Here is a 19,337-nt window from a genome sequence, read left to right on the forward strand (position 1 = left end):
TCCTTCACCAATATACACAGCATCTCTCCTCCACACATGTCCAAGCCATCTCAATCTTGCCTCTCTTGCTTTGTCTCCAAACCGTCCAACCTGAGCTGTCCCTCTAATATACTCGTTCCTAATCCTGTCCTTCTTCATCACTCCTAATGAAATTCTTAGCATCTTCAACTCTGCCACCTCCAACCCCACCTCCTGTCTTTGCATCAGTGCCACTGTCTCCAAACAATTCAACATAGCTGGTCTCACTACCATCTTGTAAACCTTCCCTTTAACTCTTGCTGGTACCCTTCTGTCACAAATTACTCCTGACACTCTTCTCCACCCACTCCATCCTGCCTGCACTCTCTTCTTCACCTTTCTACACTCCCCATTACTTTGGACATTTGACCCCAAGTCTTTCAACTCATCCACCTTCGTCACCTCTACTCCTTGCATCCTCACAATTCCACTGCCCTCCCTCTCGTTCACACATATGTATTCTGTCTTGCTCTTATGTTCATTCCTCTTCTCTCCAGTGCATACCTCCACCTCTCCAAGCTCTCCCCAACCTGCTCCCTACTCTTGCTACAGATCACAACGTCCTCCATGAACATCATATAGTCCACAGAGACTCCTGCCTGATCTCGTCCATCAACTGTCCACTATACTACATTGACATTACCTGTGCAGTATACAGGCATGAAAACGGGTCAGGGGTGAAAAAGGTGAGAAGGATATGACCCTCTAGGGGGGTCCGGGGGCATGCTCCCCCAGAAGAAAATTTCGAACATTTCATATTTAAATGCATCAATCTGGTGCACTTTGAGAGAAAAATCAAGCATAATTACAAGACAGTATGTATATGTTCACATTATGCTATATAAGAAACGAGACTGACAACTTCTCTCATGAAATGTGCAAGAGCGCAGCTTTAATATAGGGTATTCGTGGCAAAACAAGATAGGAATACTAACACCATGTGTATGGGTGTAGTTTATATCTTTTTGGCAGAGAATGCACCGTGCGAATCCTTGTTTATTGATCTTCCGGAAGACATCTGACAGATGGAATGAGAGCTCTTGTTCTTTCACTCTTATTTTCCCTTCTAGTTTAAGCCACGACCAATTCCAGCTGCATTTGATGCCTGCATCCACTTGTTTTATAAGAAGAGCATCTTTCTCTCCTAGCACACTCATTCTGGAAAAACAATGTTAATGTTAGTAGGGTTAACTTCTAGTTTAATTGATAAGTGGTGGTTGTTCACACTTGGATCTGACGTTACATGTTATACAGATATCTGTCCACTTGAAATCAGATGTGTAAACGAGTGTTTCACAAGTTCAGATAAGTAACTTAGACTATACGCCTAACGTTACCCTAACCCACAGAGTAAAACTGAAAATTGTTTTACACACAACGTTAGGCCTACATACACAGCTGGATTTCAGATTAAAAGGTGTCCGGTATTTACAGTTACAATATAGTAGGTTAATAAGTAACATTACGTCCCTTCCACTGACTAACACTACTCAACATAATTCTGTGAATGTAAACTTACACGATGTATTTCGCTACGCTCGCCTGCGCTTTAGCGTGATCCTGGAACAACCAGGCACTAGAGCCCCCAGGCTTGCGCCAGTCATAAATTGACGGTTACAGTCCAGTTTTTTGATATAAGCCTGTCCTGTGACACATACACATAGCTAACTTAGAACACAAAAAGCTAGCTAACATTAGCTAGCTAGCGTTAACGTTACCTCAGCCTCCCACAGCACCAGTTCCGCAGTCCACACGTCCTGAAATGGGTTTTAGAGATTTTGAGAATTAGCCAACAGTTAACATTCATCGTGTTTCTTTTTGTGGGATAACGTTAGCTATACAACCTAGTCTGCTGCGTATACGGTGTAAGCTAACGTTAGCTAACATTACCCTACTAACTAGCTAGCTAGCTAGCTAACAATTGTCCACAAGATGCAAATCTCTCCACCTGTCTGTGTGGAATATAGCTAACGTATGCGTCGATGACACATGGATTCTTTATTAAATCTCTAGCTAGTGATAGATTAGCTACCTGAAATCATGCAGGACTATGCTATGTCAACAGAGCTCCTGAGTAACGTTATACATCAGAAAATATTGAAATGATTGAAACGCTCACCAAATTCAGTCAGGCAGGCATCAGTCAGCTAACGTTAGTCCAAAGAGTCGTCTTCCCTCAGCCCCATGGAATGCTCAGCCCCGCGCGCTCCTCCATCAATCGCTTTGGTCAGCACAAGCACTCGATGCACGAGCACTTCACGAACCAATCGGGTAGCGGTACCTTCCCAGAGAAGACTGGTGATGTGAGGCCCCTCGCGCTCGTAGGGGGAATATTTTTGTCAATGAAAGAGGCGAATTCGAATTCGATAGGCCAGCTCACCATGGCTCCGCGCTCTCGTGTATAAAACTCCATCTTCATGTCCGGTCCATACACCCCCCCCCCCCACCGGATCTACATGATTCACGTAGGTCACCTATTTTGGATTCAAAATGGCGAATTTCGCCAAAAGGTGAGTGATTTTCATGCCTGAGTATATATATAGACACTAACTATACAGTCTATTTATACTAACTATGCAGTCTATATCTACACTAACCATACAGTCTATACCTATACTCACTAGTTTGTCTATACAATCTATATAGTCTACATCTATACTAACTGTACAGTCTACATCTATACTAACTATACACTCTACAGCTATACAATCTACATCTATACAAACCATACACTATAAATATAGCATATATACATTTTCTACATTCTAAACCTTATACTAACTATACAGTTTATATATCTATACTAAGTATACACTCTATAACAACAGTATATATACACTATATATTCCAAACCTATACTAACTAAACAGTCGATATCTATATGGCCTATAGTAACATAAACTATGCAGCTGTATAGCTGCAGCCCGTTGGAAGAGCTGCTGTTTGCGTGTGAGGTTGATTTCAAGTGTTTTCCTCTGTGCTGGAGCCCGACAACCTAGACAATGTTTACCTAATCACATTCCAGCTCGTGGGGGAGGCTGTTGTTGTTGTTGACAAGGTCGCCGGTTGCCAAATCAATTTCAGCCGTGGCCAAATCGCCAACGAACCGTGGCCTTGCCAGCCAACACAATGAACAACCGGCCGGCAGAGACAAAAACAGTCGGACTAAACCAGCGTTGTTCAGATAGGGTTGTCTGTGAAGGCGTAGGAAAAGGCTGGATATGAGGCCGTGGTGGTGCAAGTGTGTGGTTAGTTTGGTGCCCTGGACAAGATCGTTGGTTTCACATCAACAGTGGGTTCAGTCCTCTCAAGAATCATCATCATATCTGGTTTGGGTCAGCCGACACCAACGATTGTCTTGAACTGCTGAAACCAGTGTGTGTTGCGATTAACACAACGTGTGAACTCAAACAGGTGACAGATTGAAGTCTTTCTAGTTTTACAGTCTTGTGTTTTGTTTTGTTCTTTTACAGTCTTTACTTTTAATGTGTGCAGAAGTCTGTGTGTCAACAACTTTCACTTCATAAAATATGCTGTGCAACACAAAACCACGTCCTGGGTTGGTGCCCAGCCTCGGGCCAACAATCTGTCTATGGTTTGCATGTAATTTAGTGTAAAATTCTTGGTCTATTGTCCCTTTTCAATTGAGCACCAAAACCCCAGAATGTGAACATGGAGTTTGATGTAATCTGGATTAAAGCTTGTGTGTGTGTTTGAGATACCACCTGAAATAGTAAACAAGCTCAAGGACACAACTCAGCTACACTAAAAAAAAGAAAAAGAAATGTGGGTTTGCTTAAAATGTTAAGTCAAGTGGTTCCACATGACCACTTAGTACTCTCTAAGAAACTTGATTTATTACTACATACTCAAGGAATTGCAAGTGACCTCACACAGTGACCTATTACTCGTTCATTAATCACATTAATACAGCTACTCATTATAAAGTGTTAGCAGACTGATAAATAAAATGATAAGTGTGTCTTCACATGCAGACAAAATTATGAAATAAGTGAATTTAATAGGGCTGTAGTAAGACCTGTTTCATGTAGTCGTGTGATGTGATCAGCAGCTGGTATTTGACGTTACCGTCTTCGTTATGTCCACGGACTTCAGTGTTTGCTAATACCCTAACAGTAGAAAACCACTACAGTGACTTCATTATGTTTTCGTTTGATTCATGTCTTCATGTCGAAGCCACTGGCTGGTGTTTAATCAGCCCCACCGTGGGTTTTCTGGCAGTAACTGTAATGTATATCTATATCATATTCCGCTTCCGGTGGGGGAAGATGGCTGCGCAAATTCACGTTTACAGTGGCCTCACCCAGTACCGTGGGAGGATGGCGGCGCATACTTATGTTTGCGGAGGCCTCATCCAGTACCGTCCATGCAGTGTCTTTGACCACGTCTGTCTGCGTGTAAGTTTGTGTGTTCGTTTGATGGCTGGTGCTGGGTCGGCTGGGAGAGCTTGGTCTGCTGTGTCCTGTGGGCCCAGGGACCACGGCCCTCTACGGAGCTGCGCCCGAACAGGAAGCACCGAGGGCAGTCTGACAGGACGCGGAACCAGGGCAGGCTAAGATAACTGCTAGCCTATGCAGACTGGCAGTTCCGGTAACACTGAGGGCGGTCTGGTGGCGGCCTCACCTAGCATTGACTGCGCTTTTTAGTGTTGTCATGTGAAGTGCGGGGAGGTGTGTCGAAGGTGTCTGGCTGGGAGAACTCGCGTTGGATCGGTTGGGGGAGCCTGGTCTGCTGTCTCCGGTGGGCCAAGGGACCACGGCCCTGCCCGGAGCTGCGCCCAACGAGAAAACACCGAGGGCGGTCTGACAGGACGCATGCGCAGGGCAGGCTAAGCTAACTCCTAGCCCATGCAGACCGGCAGTTCCGACAGTCACCCTGACTGGCGTTCGTTCTCTTGGACAGTGATTTTTTTTTTTGTAGTTGGATATGTGTGTTCTTGTAGTTTTTGGATATGTGTTTCTGTCTTTGTGTGGCACTGCTGCGGTCTGCGGGAAACGATATGTTGCTTCATTTCATGTGCGCAAGTACATGAAATGAAATGACAAATAGTGTTCCTGATTCCTGATATGCGTATATACAGACACACAGACATGCTCAATTTTGTCAAAGACCTCTGTGATAACACCCTCTGCAAGTTCTTTGCATTTCTTCTGTATTTCTGGCTTAATTTGGATTCACACCGCCCACCCCACCACCCACAGAAATTAATGAAACTGAATGCATGAAAATAAACTTGGGTCAGTAACTTTTGAAAAGGACCACTGAATTAATGCGTTGATTCCTCCATCAGCGGTGGTTTTGTCCTGTTTTATCTTCGGTAAACTTTAATGTTTCATAAGCAGACACTCTCCCAGGTGAAGCCCGACACAACCTCCGCCTGTGTCTGTCATTTAAATCTCACTCCAGTCTGTTGCTCTCAGCAGTACCCATCTTAAATACAAAGTCAGGTAGGTCAAACACAACACCGCAGGGGTGTGGGTGTGTGTGTGTGTGTGTGTGTGTGTGTTTTTGGTTCTTTGCTTGAATGGATGAACTATAGTGGGAGGAGGCAGGGGTCGTAATTTACAGAAATTTGGTTCCCGAAACTTCTGGCGAGGTGAACAATGGTTTTGCCCTTGACTGCTGAGGCCGGCATGATGCGCCCTTGCCGGCGGATCCCATAACGGATCCGATACGCTGGTATTCAGAGACAAGGCTGCAGCGTGGGCAGGTCATTATCCGTGTTATGTCTTCTCACACAAGGGCAACGCCACTGGACAGAGAAATCATAACGATGACAAACGGCAGCTAGCCCATCATGCATTTGTGATGAGGTGGGAGAGATAACGGGATTATGGGTAACCAGGAGATAGAGACAGCAGCTGAGGTGACTGGGGGACGGAAAGAGGAGAGGAGGTAAAAGGGTGGTGAATTTTTAATGAGGAGAAAGTTCTCTGTCTTGTCGCTCACACCGAGAATTAAAATTACGATCCTGGAGATTTAAATGCAGGCGAACGTCTTTCTCTTAACGTCTTTCAATAACAAATTCAGTTCCTCCTGATGGGTTTCTGTCGGTCCGGAGATAAAGAAATGAAAGATTTTTGTCTGATTCTTTACATTTATGAATAAAAACCTGGCACACAGCTGTAAGACTTTAGGTTCCCCACCCTGATGCGACAAGTGACAGCAAAATGGCCACCATGTAAAAATGGTCATGTGGGGTGAAAATTAAAAATATGATACACACCACTGTTACATTCTGCATTATTCCACAACAGAAACATAATGACACAAACAAGAGATTAATGTGTTGTGTCTAAAAAACTGACAATAGACCAACATGAAAGTGAGCATCGTTTGGATGAACAGAGGCAGGGAAGATGTGATCGGAAGGAAGATAATAAGGAATTAAAAAAAATGTGGAGGGAGCGGAGAGGAAATGAGAGAGGGGCAAAGAAAGGTGGTCGAGAGAAAAAGGTGAAGATTGATCTGAATGGCGGGTGGGAGAGAAAGCAACATACATGTCAGGGCTGTACGGACGGAGAGGAAGCAAAGGTCTGAGGCAGAGACAGTGAGCGAGTGAGAGAGGTAGAGAGAGATGTAGAGAGCGAGAGAGAGACAGAAGTAGAGAGAAAGAGAGCGAGGAAGCGAGAGGAAGAGAGAGAGGTGTCTTACCATGGTGGTCAGGATGTACTTGTAGAAAGCCGATGTCATCCCGAGTTCGTTTGCCTGTGGTCAGGTTGGTAAAAGGAGGGATGAGAGGAAGAGAACAACAATACTGATGTCAGTGACGGAAGACAGGAAGGAGGCAGTCAAAGTGCATCCATAGCTTTTTTTTTTTGAAGGAGGCCGGTTTAGAAACAAGCCACAGAAGAAGAAAAAACAGACCATCTGCTCTGTGTTTCAGCGCTGCATGCTGCAGCCTGTTCTCACATTAGAGACAATTATGTTTTGTCTACAGACTCCCCGCGTTGTTGTGGGTTTTTTTCCATGTTAAAGCCGAAATCTGTGATTTTCTCCCTTGATAAACGTTTACTGTCTCCATGGGTATGATGGAGTCTGACTCCATCATACTACCAGTCACCTTCACCGTGGTTGGAGGCACTCTCCAGTCTCCATACACCGCTGTTGAACTGTTTTAACCGGGTAGAAAGAACACTGGTGGAGAAGAAAAGATTGAAATGTGATGCCAATGTCTCCATGACAACCAATATGACTGTACAACCGTGTTTCCATATAGGCTTTTTTTTTCCCTCCTCAATTGTACTTGGCCAATTACCCCATTCTTCCGAGCCCTCCTGATCTCTGCTCCACCCCCTCTGCCGATCCAGGGAGAGCTGCAGACTACCACATGCCTCCTCCCATACGTGGAGTCGCCAGCCGCTTCTTTTCACCTGACAGTGAGGAGTTTCGCCAGGCGGACGGAGCACGTGGGAGGATCATGCGATTCCCCCCGGTTCCCCTCCCCCCCGAACAGGCGCCCCGACCGACCAGAGGAGGCGCTTGTGCAGCGACCAGTACACATACCCACACCCGGCTTCTCACCCGCGGACATGGCCAACTGTGTCTGTAGGGGCGCCCAACCTAGCCGGGGGTAACATGGGGATTCGAACCGGCGATCCCCGTGTTGGTAAGCAACGGACTAGACCGCTACGCTACCTGGACGCCCCGTGTTCCCTTATAGTTTGATGTAGTTTGTAATACAATAGATAGACCGTGTTAGCGTTGGTTCCAGGATCCATTTTTACAAGGGTGGGAACTGTTCAGGAAATTAAACTGGTTTGGGCACGTTTGCCAAACGGAAAGGACACTTGCAAAGGACATCCTGCAAGGCCTGGTAGAAGGGACTAGGAAGTAAAACCTGGGTGAACAACACCGGAGAATGGCTACAGATGAGCATAGTGGAGGCGGGGAGAGTTGCGATGGATAGGCAACGGTGGAAGAGACTTGTTGAGGCATCAGCTGTGCTCCTACGACTTCCATAGGTTACAAAACTGATGATGATGATGATGAACTGTTTACTGCTAAGCTGATGGCACACCAGCCACAATGGCTGCTACACCTGGTTTGTAGTCCTGCTACACCTTGTTTGTAGTACCAGAAAATCAGTGTCAAGGTCTGTTTCTCTCTGTCTCCTACATCCACTATATCACCAACACTGTTCTACTGGACTACTGTCTGTCTGTCCAACACAACCATCACCACCACCTTTAGAATGGAGGAAATCAACACTTGTTAATGCAAGTGGAATAAATTACCCAACATGGATGTGGAGAGTAGCACGGTATTCACAGCTGGGAGCCGGCAGATTCTGGCCACTCTTTTGTGAGACATCGGGAAAAAAAATAAAAGAAGTGAAACTGAGTGTAAATGATTTATACAGCTACAGGAACATGGAGGTCCATTATATTCATCCCTGAACAGATTCCCCCCCTGCCTATTGTCCTGCAGTAGGAAGAGGAATATTGGCTAATATCAAACACCTTTCAGTCCCATAATCTTCAGATTATGAAGGCAGGAGTCTCAAACTGTTCCATCAGGATGTTTTTCTGCTTTCACTCAGTACTACATCCACTGCAGTCATGAAAAGGTGTCTTTTATTACCTTTCAATGAACCCACATCTGACTTTCATCAAGTGTCTTCTATTGATGAAACTGCAGAGCCACCTTAATAAAGAAATATGCTGTCAGACCACCGAATCTTTTGTGGTTCTTTTGGTTCCCCGATTTAATTTCATGAGCCGATTTCATGGTCCAAAGAGTTTGTTTCAGAGGGGTATGAGTTTATTTGGCATGCTCACATATGCAGAAAAAATTGCCAAGTCACGGTCTGAGTCCATGGACCAAGTATGAAAAATTACATGTCCTTGAAGTTAACTACAGTCGACTTGGTCTGTTTACCCTGTTGACACGATGCTGACGGTTTACAGCAACAGTAACTACAGCAGGTGATGCTTGGAGAAATTATCCATTCCTGTTGGTAAGTTTAACTGCAAGTGAATTACGTTGCAGAGGGCCCTCACACACATAAAACAACATGTTGTGTCTTTCCCGTGACCTCTGACCTTCCTGAGGATGTGGTAGGAGATGGAGGCGTTGGCGTCGATAATGATGGTGGCCACTTTGTCGTCACGGATCTCCTTCAGCATGGGAGTCGGGTCTAGGCTGTCGTCGAGCATGCGCACTGACAGGGTCTCCCTGGAGATCAGGAAACGCCGCACCAGCTCCTCCAATCGCAGTAGGCCTGGTGGGAGGGACCAGGAAACAGGAAGTGAGTGAGTATGTTGATTGAAGTTAAGAGAGAAGATTAGAAAGGGTATTCAACGTAAAAGAAATGATCAGGATAACCAAAAAAAAACAACCAATGGCATGTGACTGACACTAATTTTTCAGGGCACTGTTTATGATGTTTATTGTAATATGGGGACGGGACCCCTAACCCCGGCAAAGATTACAGCTTTGTGTGAAGGAAACAGTTTGTAAAAGTTGGTAAAGTGCCTCAACAATTGAATAAAAGCAAAAAGTCACCTAAGAATGAAAACAAAAGATGGTACCAAAAGCTAAAGGGAACACTTATGTATATAAGATGAACACAGCACAACATCCATCCATCCATTATCCAAACCGCTGATCCTGCTCGCAGGGTCGCTGGAGCCTATCCCAGCAGTCATTGGGCACACCCTGGACAGGCCGCCAGGCCATCTCTCTCTCTCTCTCTCTCTCTCTCTCTCTCTCTCTCTCTCTCTCTCTCTCTCTCTCTCTCTCTCTCTCTCTCTCTCTCTCTCTCTCTCTCTCTCTCTCTCTCTCTCACACACACACACACACACCTAGGGACAATTTAGTACGGCCGATTCACTTGTCCTACATGTCTTTGGACTGTGGGAGGAAACCCACGCAGACACGGGGAGAACATGCAAACTCCACACACAGGACGACCCATGACAACCCCCAAGGTTGGGCTACCCTGGGGCTCAAACCCAGGACTTTCTGGTTGTGAGGTGACCATGCTAACCACTGAGCCACCTCCAGCATAACAGTAAAAACATAAAAGTTGCCACATAAACGAAAATGTATACACATTTAAAGACGTAACGTGATAGACAGATATAGACAGATAGATAGATAGATATAGATAGGTATAGATAGAGCAAAAGATAGATAGATAGATAGATAGATAGATAGATAGATAGATAGATAGATAGATAGATAGATAGATAGATAGATAGATAGATAGATAGATAGATAGATAGATGGAGCACAAGATAGACAAACAGATAGATAGATAGGATAGATAGATCGAATGAAAGCAAATACCAGAGAAAGTATTAATACATCACTTTATTAGTTTCTACTTAGGAGGAGAGAGGAACGTACTTTGGTTAATTTCTGTTTCACCTCCTCACATTCAGCGGCCAGCGAGCCTCCATTACACTCCTTTGCTCCTGATAAAAGCTAACGGGCGTTTCGGGGCTAATCGTGACCATAAATTATCCACTGGCTCCGGCAGGAATAACCGGACCACAGTGAGGTTCCAGACAATAGCCTGGGACGGTTAAACTGCGGTGTTAACAAACACGTACACGTCTAAAGACCCAGACATGTTCCAACAGCAAGTGAGAGCCGGTGTTCTGTCGACACCTTGGATGTGTTATAGTAGAGGATGCCGGATCTATAAATGGCGCCTGTTCATCCCTATGAGAACTGCTCACCTGGCGCGTACGCCCATAGATGTACATGCATACGCTGAAAAAGTTTCTGGCTTCGGAGTTACTTCCGGGTACATGCGGCCCACTGAATGTGCGCAGTAGTGTTACTCCCATCATGCCTCTAGGCCAGTGATACACAACCCGCGACTCGTGAGCCACACGCGGCTCCTTTATGACTAGTTGAGGCTCTTAAGTCCCATTTAAAAAAAAAAAAAAATCTAAAAAATCTTAAAAAAAAAAAACATTGGCAGCAGAATTCATCAATATTTCATTCTCATTCATTCGTGAGTCACATCAATCTATTACGCTCCCGCCCCTCAACTGTCTCAACAACCAATCACAATATTTCTCAGTTCTTGCACTCACGAGACAAGTGCAAACTCAACCACCCTGGGAAAACTGGCATAGCATGAAGCAAAAATGGCAAAAGAACATAAGAAGCGCAAATATGAAGAGGAAGATCGAACATTTGAAGAGGAGAGTTTTTCTTCGTGTCCAGCGGTTCGGGGAAACACGTCTGTCTGCTTTGCGATAACGTCATTTCACAATTTAAAAGGTCCAACTTGCAGCGCCATCACGAAACAAAAGGTGGAGAGCTAAGGGCTGAAAAGCTGGCGAGGCCCAAACAGAACCGAACCGCTCAGAAAAACTTTTTCCACACTATTACGAGTGAAGGAGCGACAGAGGCATCCTACAAAACCACACATGAACTGACGAAAAAGATGAAGCCGTATGCTGATGGAGAAGTGGTGAAGGACTGCGTACTGCTCGCCTGTTCAACATTGTTTCCCAAGGAGAAAGATCTGGAATGAGAGGTAAAAAAACTTCGCCTGTCAGATTCTACTGTGGCCAGGAGGTCATCAGACATTTCAGAGAACATTGAAAACATTCTTAAGGAGAAACTGTCATCCACTGAGTTTGTCAGCATTGCAATAGATGAACACCTGGATATCAACACCACGCCACAATTATTCATCTTTGTCCGAGGACTCAACAGTCGGTTTGACGTTACAGAAGAACTGCTTGACATGGTGGTAAATGGAACAACGGGCATAGAGATGAACGCTGTACTGGAAACACCGGCAAAGTTTAACACCCATCCATCCATTAGCCAAACCGCTTATCCTGCTCTCAGGGTCGTGGGGATGCTGGAGCCTATCCCAGCAGTCATTGGGCGGCAGGCAGGGAGACACATTGGACAAGAAACAAACAAGACAGCCCTCACAACAGATGGCGCGCCAGCGATGCTTGGTAAGAGAAACGGGGCCGTGGCTTTGCTGAAAGAGGCACTGAAAACCGGAGTTGCTGAGGACATTTTTTTCAAACCACTGTATTGTGCATAAACAAGCCTCATTTGCGAAGTTCCAGTGTCTGAATGATGTGACGGCAAATGTAATGGAAGTGGTTAATTACATCAGGGGCCACGCAAGAAACCACTTGAACTTTAAATTGTTATGTGAAGAGTTGAACACTCACTATGGGGATTTGGTGTTAAGTCAATAGCGCGTTATTTTACTATTATTTTAAGGGCCCATTAGTACGATAGTAACATGCGCCTTCACAGGCAGGCACACAACGTTCCATCTGTCATTATAATAGCAATGTGCCATGGTGCAAGCACACCTGGCTGTTAGAGGGAATGGGAGATGGCACTCTGGTTTATTTTGTGCTCCACCCAAAACCACCTATGATTAATTAAGAGACCAAGTACAACCCCTTTCAACGACGCACTTTACTTTGCGCTCAGATCTGACGTTAAAACTCCCAAGTACATCCAGCTGAAGCCTGCAGTATGGGGCGCGGTCGTGGGCTGAGGCTACACAGGTTAAGTGCTGGATTAGACGGCTATCTAAAGGACGTATGCTCACACATTTTATGGACCTGCTTGAACCACTGAGAGCCTTTACTGTTGGCCAAGGGGAGACTTCCCGTTTTTCCTTTTTGGATAACAAGGAGTAGGTGCTTTCTGCTGCTTTCCTGTGTGACATTACACAACACTTAATCAAACTTAATGTCAAGATGTAGGGAAGAAACAAGACTGTGTGTGAGCGCTACATGGCTGTCAGAGGATTTTCTGACAAACTGGATGTACTTGAACAAAGTGTTTGCGGTTCTGATTACCGCTCCTTCCCCACCGTGCAGAAAGTGATGCTGCATGCTTATGCTGCCCCGTCCTGTCAGTCACAATTCTGTGACGTGCTAACTCAAGCAGAACTACAAATCAAGATTCTGTGACCTCAAGGATCAAGGCAATGTTTTCCACTTGTGAAAAACCCATTCCTGATTGAGGTCAATGAAACGAAGCAAATAAGTGATCAGCTTGGACTTGTGCAGCTTCAAATGGAGTTTGTGGAGTTAAAGGGCTCGGATGAACTTCAGCATCAGTGTCGGATTAAAGATGTCATGGACTTTTGGAAATTGGTGGGACATCTTCCAAACTTATCCAGACTTGTAAGACGCATCATCTCAATGTTTCCGTCCACATACCGGGGTGAAGCAGCATTCGCTGCGCTCTCAAAAATAAAATGTCGCAACCAAAACAGATCGAGCCTGCAGCACACAACAGAGGCCCAGATCTGCGCTCAGATCTGACGTTAAAACTCCAAGTACATCCAGCTGAAGCCTGCAGTATAGGGCGCGGTCGCGGGCTGAGGCTACACAGGTTAAGGTTAGGGCACGGTCACACATGCGCGAAATTAAGATTGGCAAACATTCCATTCCATCAAAGACGGTTGAATCAGTTCATCTGGATAAGACACTTATTGACACATACGTTTCATTACTCAACTAAGTGACCTCTTCAGTCTCAACTGACTGCAGGTGTCCCACCCTTATAAACAATACAGTGGCATAACGACCGAAACCAACGATCCGTTTCATGTGCAAATATGGGCGTGACCATGAACTAGAGTTACAATGGCCATGTGTACTAGTTACAGAGGATTGGGGAATGTTTGAAATTAGAGCATTGTAAGATGATGACAGATCTACTCTTAGACCCCCCCTCGGTTCAGGGATGGTCGGTTCCCTCTTCACATAGATGGCCTCTTTGACCCCCTGTTCAAACCAGTGTTCCTTCCTATCAAGGATGTGCACATCCTCATCCTTGAAAGAGTGGCCACTGGCCTGTAGATGGTGAACTGTGGAGTCCTGGCCTGATGCGTTAGCTCTCCTGTGTTGTGCCATCCTCTTGGCCAGCATCTGTTTAGTTTCCCCAATGCACAAGTCACAGCAATCCTCCTGGCACTTAACAGCATACACTATATTGCTGTTTGTGTCGGGGGACCCGATCCTTGGGATGGACCAACTTCCAGCGCAACATGTTTTGGGGTTTGAAAGCAACTGAGATGCAGTATTTGGAAAATACGCGTCTCAGGTTTTCCGACATCTGTTTGTGTCGGGGGACCCGATCCTTGGGATGGACCAACTTCCAGCGCAACATGTTTTGGGGTTTGAAAGCAACTGAGATGAGGTATTTGGAAAACACGCGTCTTAGATTTTCCGACACTCCTGCCACATACGGAATTACCGTTGGTTTACGCTTAGACAGTTGTCCTGTTTGAGCATCTTCCTGGCTATGACAAACACCCAAATAGGATAACCACACTTAACCAGGGCCTGTTCAATGTGTGATTTCTCCCCTTCCCCGGCCGCCGTGTTGGTGGGGACGTTGTCAGCTGGCTGGTACAGCGTCCTGATGACTCCTAGTTTGTGCTCCAGTGGATGATGAGAGTTAAACCTTAAGTACTGATCAGTATGTGTTGGTTTACAGTAAACATCAACAAAAAATGTCCCCCATCACCAATTGCAATTACGGAGTCTAAGAAGACTGACCTGTCATTTTTCACATCCTTCCTGGTGAACTTGATGTGGTTGTCCACAGAGTTAATGTGGTCAGTGAAATGTGGTACATCCTAAGAGTTAATCTTAACCCAGGTGTCGTCCACAAATCTGAACCAATTCCCAAAGCCTCTATGAATAATACACATGGCCACTGTGACTCTAGTTCATGGTCACGCCCATATTTGCATATGAAACTGATCGTTGGTTTCGGCCATTAGACACTGTATAGGTTATAAGGGTGGGATATCTGCAGTCAGTTGAGACTGAAGAGGTCACTCAGTTGAGTGATGAAACATATCTGTCGATAAATGTTGTGTCCAGATGAACTGATTCAATCTTCTTTGATTTTCTTACCTGGATTATTGAGCGTGCATCAAGACATTCCATTCCATGTGAGCCAAGGGGCAAATACAACATTCTCACTCGGTGGCAAAGCAAATTCGCGAAGTCACTGGTCAAAGTTCACCAAAGTTGAGCTCCACAGGAAGGGAAGATGTGAATTTGCTTTGCCACCGGAAGCAAATGTTTTATTTGTCCCTTCGCTCGCATAGAATGGAAGTGAACGGGAGGCGAATATTCGCCATTGATAATTTCATGCATGTGGCCCCCGCCTCATATGTGTAGCCCCAACTCATTCTGCAGACTGCAGCTGGCTGCTACTCATTAAACTAGCAAAAGTGGATTAGGACACGCCCTAAATGCACATACGCCATGTACTTTAGAACATGTGCTTAGATTAAAATATCACCCAAAGTCTAAGAGATAGGAGGGTTAGGGAGAACGACAGAGGAAAGAAGGAGGGAGAAAAAAGAAAAAAGGGGAGCTGACAGAGAGCGCGAGAGTTAGCGAGAGTGAGAGAGAGGCGGAGGAGACAAGCAGGAGAGAGAGAGATAGGGGGAGACAGAAAAGGATGACCGACCAACCGACCGCCTGACAGACACACAGATAGATTGGATCGATCGATCGATCGATCGATCGATCGATCGATAAATAGACGATAGACAGACAGACAGATAGATAGACAAGACAGACAGGTAGATAGATAGATAGATAGATAGATAGATAGATAGATAGATAGATAGATAGATAGATAGATAGATAGATAGATAGATAGGCAAACAAAGACCAAAAAAATACAAAATGTTTGGGAGGGACAGGCTGGAAAAAGATGGAGGATTGAAGATGAAAGCGAGGAAGTTGTTTACTCAGGGGGAAAGGGAAGAGCAGAAAATAAAGTTAAGGAAAGAAGGAAACGGAGAAGAAAAGAGGGGGTTAAGTGACAAAAGGCAAGCGAAAATAAACGTGAGACAGGAGGCAAGGTGGAAACAAGATAAGAACAAGAGGAGGAATGCCAGAGCAGAAGAGGCTCAGTGGACGACAGGAGAAAAAAATAACGTAACCATGAGGAAATAAAGAAAAAAAGAGATAGAAAATGGAGGCGGCAAGGAGAGCTGTTAAAAGAGGAGTCAGTTATTCAAAGCATGATTGGGAGGTCGACCTTGGGGCCAGACCCGAGCAGCCGAGCAGAGAGCCACTCATCAGCGAGCCTCTAATCCACTCTGCAGGGAAGTCCGCTAATCCACCCGATGCGCTGGATGACCGCCTGATTGACCGCCTGACCGGCCGACTGCCTGGGTGACTGATTGGCTGGCAGGCAGGCAGAAATACTTCCTGGGTGAGCGAGTACCAACACTGGCTCACTAATTGGGAGAGTGACAGAGTAGGCGGGTCAAGTGGCCCTAATTTGCTGGCTGACTGGCTAGGTGACTGACAAGATGGAGGAATAATAATCATGATTAATAATCATTCACCGAGTCTGTGTGAGGGCAGTTCATATATGTTTGCTGACTTTTAATCTTTGACCATGTATCAGATATACTATGTTTACACTGCTTGGATGGATGCTTGGGGCTCATGTGTAGCAGGTCAAAAGCGGTTCTATAAAGTATTAACTAATAAAGGCCTATTGTTAACTGTTAGTTGATAGCACAGGAATGTGTGAGAGGACTTACTAGAGTGTAACAAGGTCTGAAGGAACGGTCCTGGAGAATTACGACAGAAGGAAGAGGGGAGACCTGACCTATGAGCTCTTTTTTTTTTTAAATTTATTTCTGATTTTTCCCTTTTTTCTCCCAATTTAGTGGCCAATTGATCCCTATTTTAATTCAAACACCCACCCTCGTATTGCACGCGTTCGCCAACTGCATCTCTCCGGCCGGCAGTCTCGAAGGAAAGCGCCTCCCCACTTTCGTGACAAGGCGAATCCAAGCCGAACCACTGTTTTTCCGACACACACAGAGACGCATTCACATGACGAACACAAGCCGACTCCGCCCCCCTCCCGAAGACAGCGTTGCCAATGATTGCTGCTTCATCGAGTCCGGCCATAGTCGGATCTGACGAGACCGGGGCGCGAACCCCAGTCCCCAGTGGGCAACTGCATCGACACCAAGCCGATGCTTAGACCGCTACGCCACCGCGGACACCTATGAGCTCTTTGAGCAAGTTCTGTTATCCATTAGGATGACAGTCCAGCAATGAAGATGAGCTACATCTACATACAAGTGTGACAATACTGTAAGAGATTTTTGTCTCGCTCCTCATTTAAAGTCAGAGTGGAATTAAATAATTGCCACAACAGCCTGTGTTTGTGTTCTCAACATGTCCACCTTCTCGTTTTGTCCATCTGTGTTTAAAAGCCCTCTGATACAACCTGCTTGTAATAATTTTTTTTCTATTATCATGCAAGGCAGTAATCAGGTCACTGAATGCGCGGAGTGTTGGCGAGGAGTCTCATCTCATCTTATCTGATCTCATCATCAGCCACTTCGCCAGGGTCGTGTTGCAGTGGCAGCAAGCTAAGTAGGGCACTCCAGGCATCCCTCCCCCCAGCAACGCCCTCCAGCTCCTCCTGGGGAATCCCAAGGCGTTCCCAGGCCAGATTGGACATGCAGTCCCTCCAGCGAGTTCTGCGTCTACCCTGGGGTCTTCTCCCGCTTGGACGTGCCTGGAAAAACTCCAAAGGAAGGCGCCCAGGGGGCATCCTAATCAGATGCCAGAACCACCTCAACTGGCTCCTTTCGACCCGAAAGGAGCAGCAGCTCTACTCCGAGCTCCCTCCCCATGTCTGAGCTCCTCACCCTATCTCTAAGACTGAGCCCATACACCCTACGGAGGAAACTCATTTCAGCCGCTTGTATCTGAGATCTCACCCTTTCGGTCACTACCCAAAGCTCATGACCATAGGTGGGGTTGGAATGAAGATTGATTGGTAAATTGAGAGCTTTGCCTTCTGTCTCAGCTCCCTCTTCACCACAACGGTCCAGTACAACGTCCGCATTAATGCTGATGCTGCACCAATCTGCCTGTCAATCTCCTGCTCCATCCTACCCTCACTCGTGAACAAGACCCCGAGATACTTGAATTCCTTCACTTGAGGCAACAACTCATCCCTAACCCGGAGGGAGCAATCCACCATTTTCCGGTAGAGAACCATGGCCTCAGACTTGGAGGTGCTGACTCTCATGATGATTGTCATCATCATGGCAAGGAGTCATGTGCACGATTATCACTTGTGTTTACATTAGTTTTGGAGCTGAAGTCAGGACCAGGAAGTCCCACAGAAAAACTGCAATGACTACAACAAATGATGCCAAGATGCAACAGTGTCCGTCTACGTAATGCACATGTGACGTCTCCTAAACAGACTGCGACTCAGATTCAGACATTTTTAGTTTATTTTCTGATGGAAAAAGACAAACAGCTGCTGAGTGTGATTTCAGTATGTGCTATAGGATCAGTACAGGATGTGATAATGGCGTCATCGGACATGAACACCGTATCAGATGTGGCGTCACTGGATGTGATGTGAATGTAAAACCGATACTGAACACCGATGTCATTAAACCCACCCACTGTCATGATCTAGCTACGGTGACAGGCATGGGCGCAAGTCCATGAATACTGGGATGGCATCCAGCGCTTTACCTGTGCCCCTGTTCATAGGGTTAGTGGTTGTGCCAGGAAGGGCATCCGACGTAAAATTCTGCCAAATCGTTATGCGGATTGACAAGACTATATCGGATTGGTCGAGGCTAACTACCGGATCGGTCAAGGCCCGGGTTAACAACGACCGCCATTGGTGCTGTGCCGGTACTAATGGAAACTATAAAATCCGCTGTGGTGACCCCTGAAACACAGGGAACAAGCTGAAAGAAGACGACGACTGTCATGATCTAGCTGCATTCAACATGGTTGTCAAACAGCACCAAAGATAGAGAGATGAACATGGGTTTGGATCCATACCATGCCAAACTGTATGCTAATGGAAATGTCATAGGGATGGTTTCTTTCCATGCTCAGAGCTGTTAGGCCTTGTTGTGGAAAAGCAACATTTGCTTTCAGTAAGGGCTGTATGAATAAAGCTAACCCGATGAAGAAAGCAACCCTCCCATCCAGTGAGATCAGAGGTCAAGTCTGGCATTTTAACATGACGTTTAGAGCTGGAGTTCAATGCCTTCCTCAGAGACTTCCTTCTCTGACGCCCTGGCAAGCCAGCCGTGATGACTGTTTGATGGACTGCTTCACTGACCCGGTCATCCAAGACTCGCTGGCCACCTAAAAGGCTGGCTTGCTGATGTCAGATGCTGGATCACACATCCTGTTAGCAGGCCAAGAAGACTGGCTGATAAATTTGCTGACTGAACCACTGACTGGCTTTCTGACTGACTGGTAGACAAACTGACAGAATAAATGGCTGGCTGACTCAAT

General features: G+C 45.9%; 1 protein-coding gene across 1 annotated transcript in view; it reads right to left on the reverse strand.

Annotated features, from left to right (window-relative positions):
* Nucleotides 1-19,337, reverse strand: part of LOC130128449 (glutamate receptor ionotropic, kainate 5-like) — a 175,608-nt gene that overhangs the window by 92,565 nt on the left and 63,706 nt on the right. Inside the window, exons 7-8 of the mRNA XM_056298057.1 lie at nucleotides 9,084-9,262; nucleotides 6,694-6,747 (exon numbers count right to left, since the gene is read on the reverse strand). Of these exons, the coding sequence (XP_056154032.1) occupies nucleotides 6,694-6,747; nucleotides 9,084-9,262 (233 nt within the window). The remainder of the gene's footprint in view (nucleotides 1-6,693; nucleotides 6,748-9,083; nucleotides 9,263-19,337) is intronic.

This window comes from Lampris incognitus, chromosome 18 (assembly GCF_029633865.1).
Source record: "Lampris incognitus isolate fLamInc1 chromosome 18, fLamInc1.hap2, whole genome shotgun sequence".
In the NCBI taxonomy this organism is placed as follows: domain Eukaryota; kingdom Metazoa; phylum Chordata; class Actinopteri; order Lampriformes; family Lampridae; genus Lampris; species Lampris incognitus.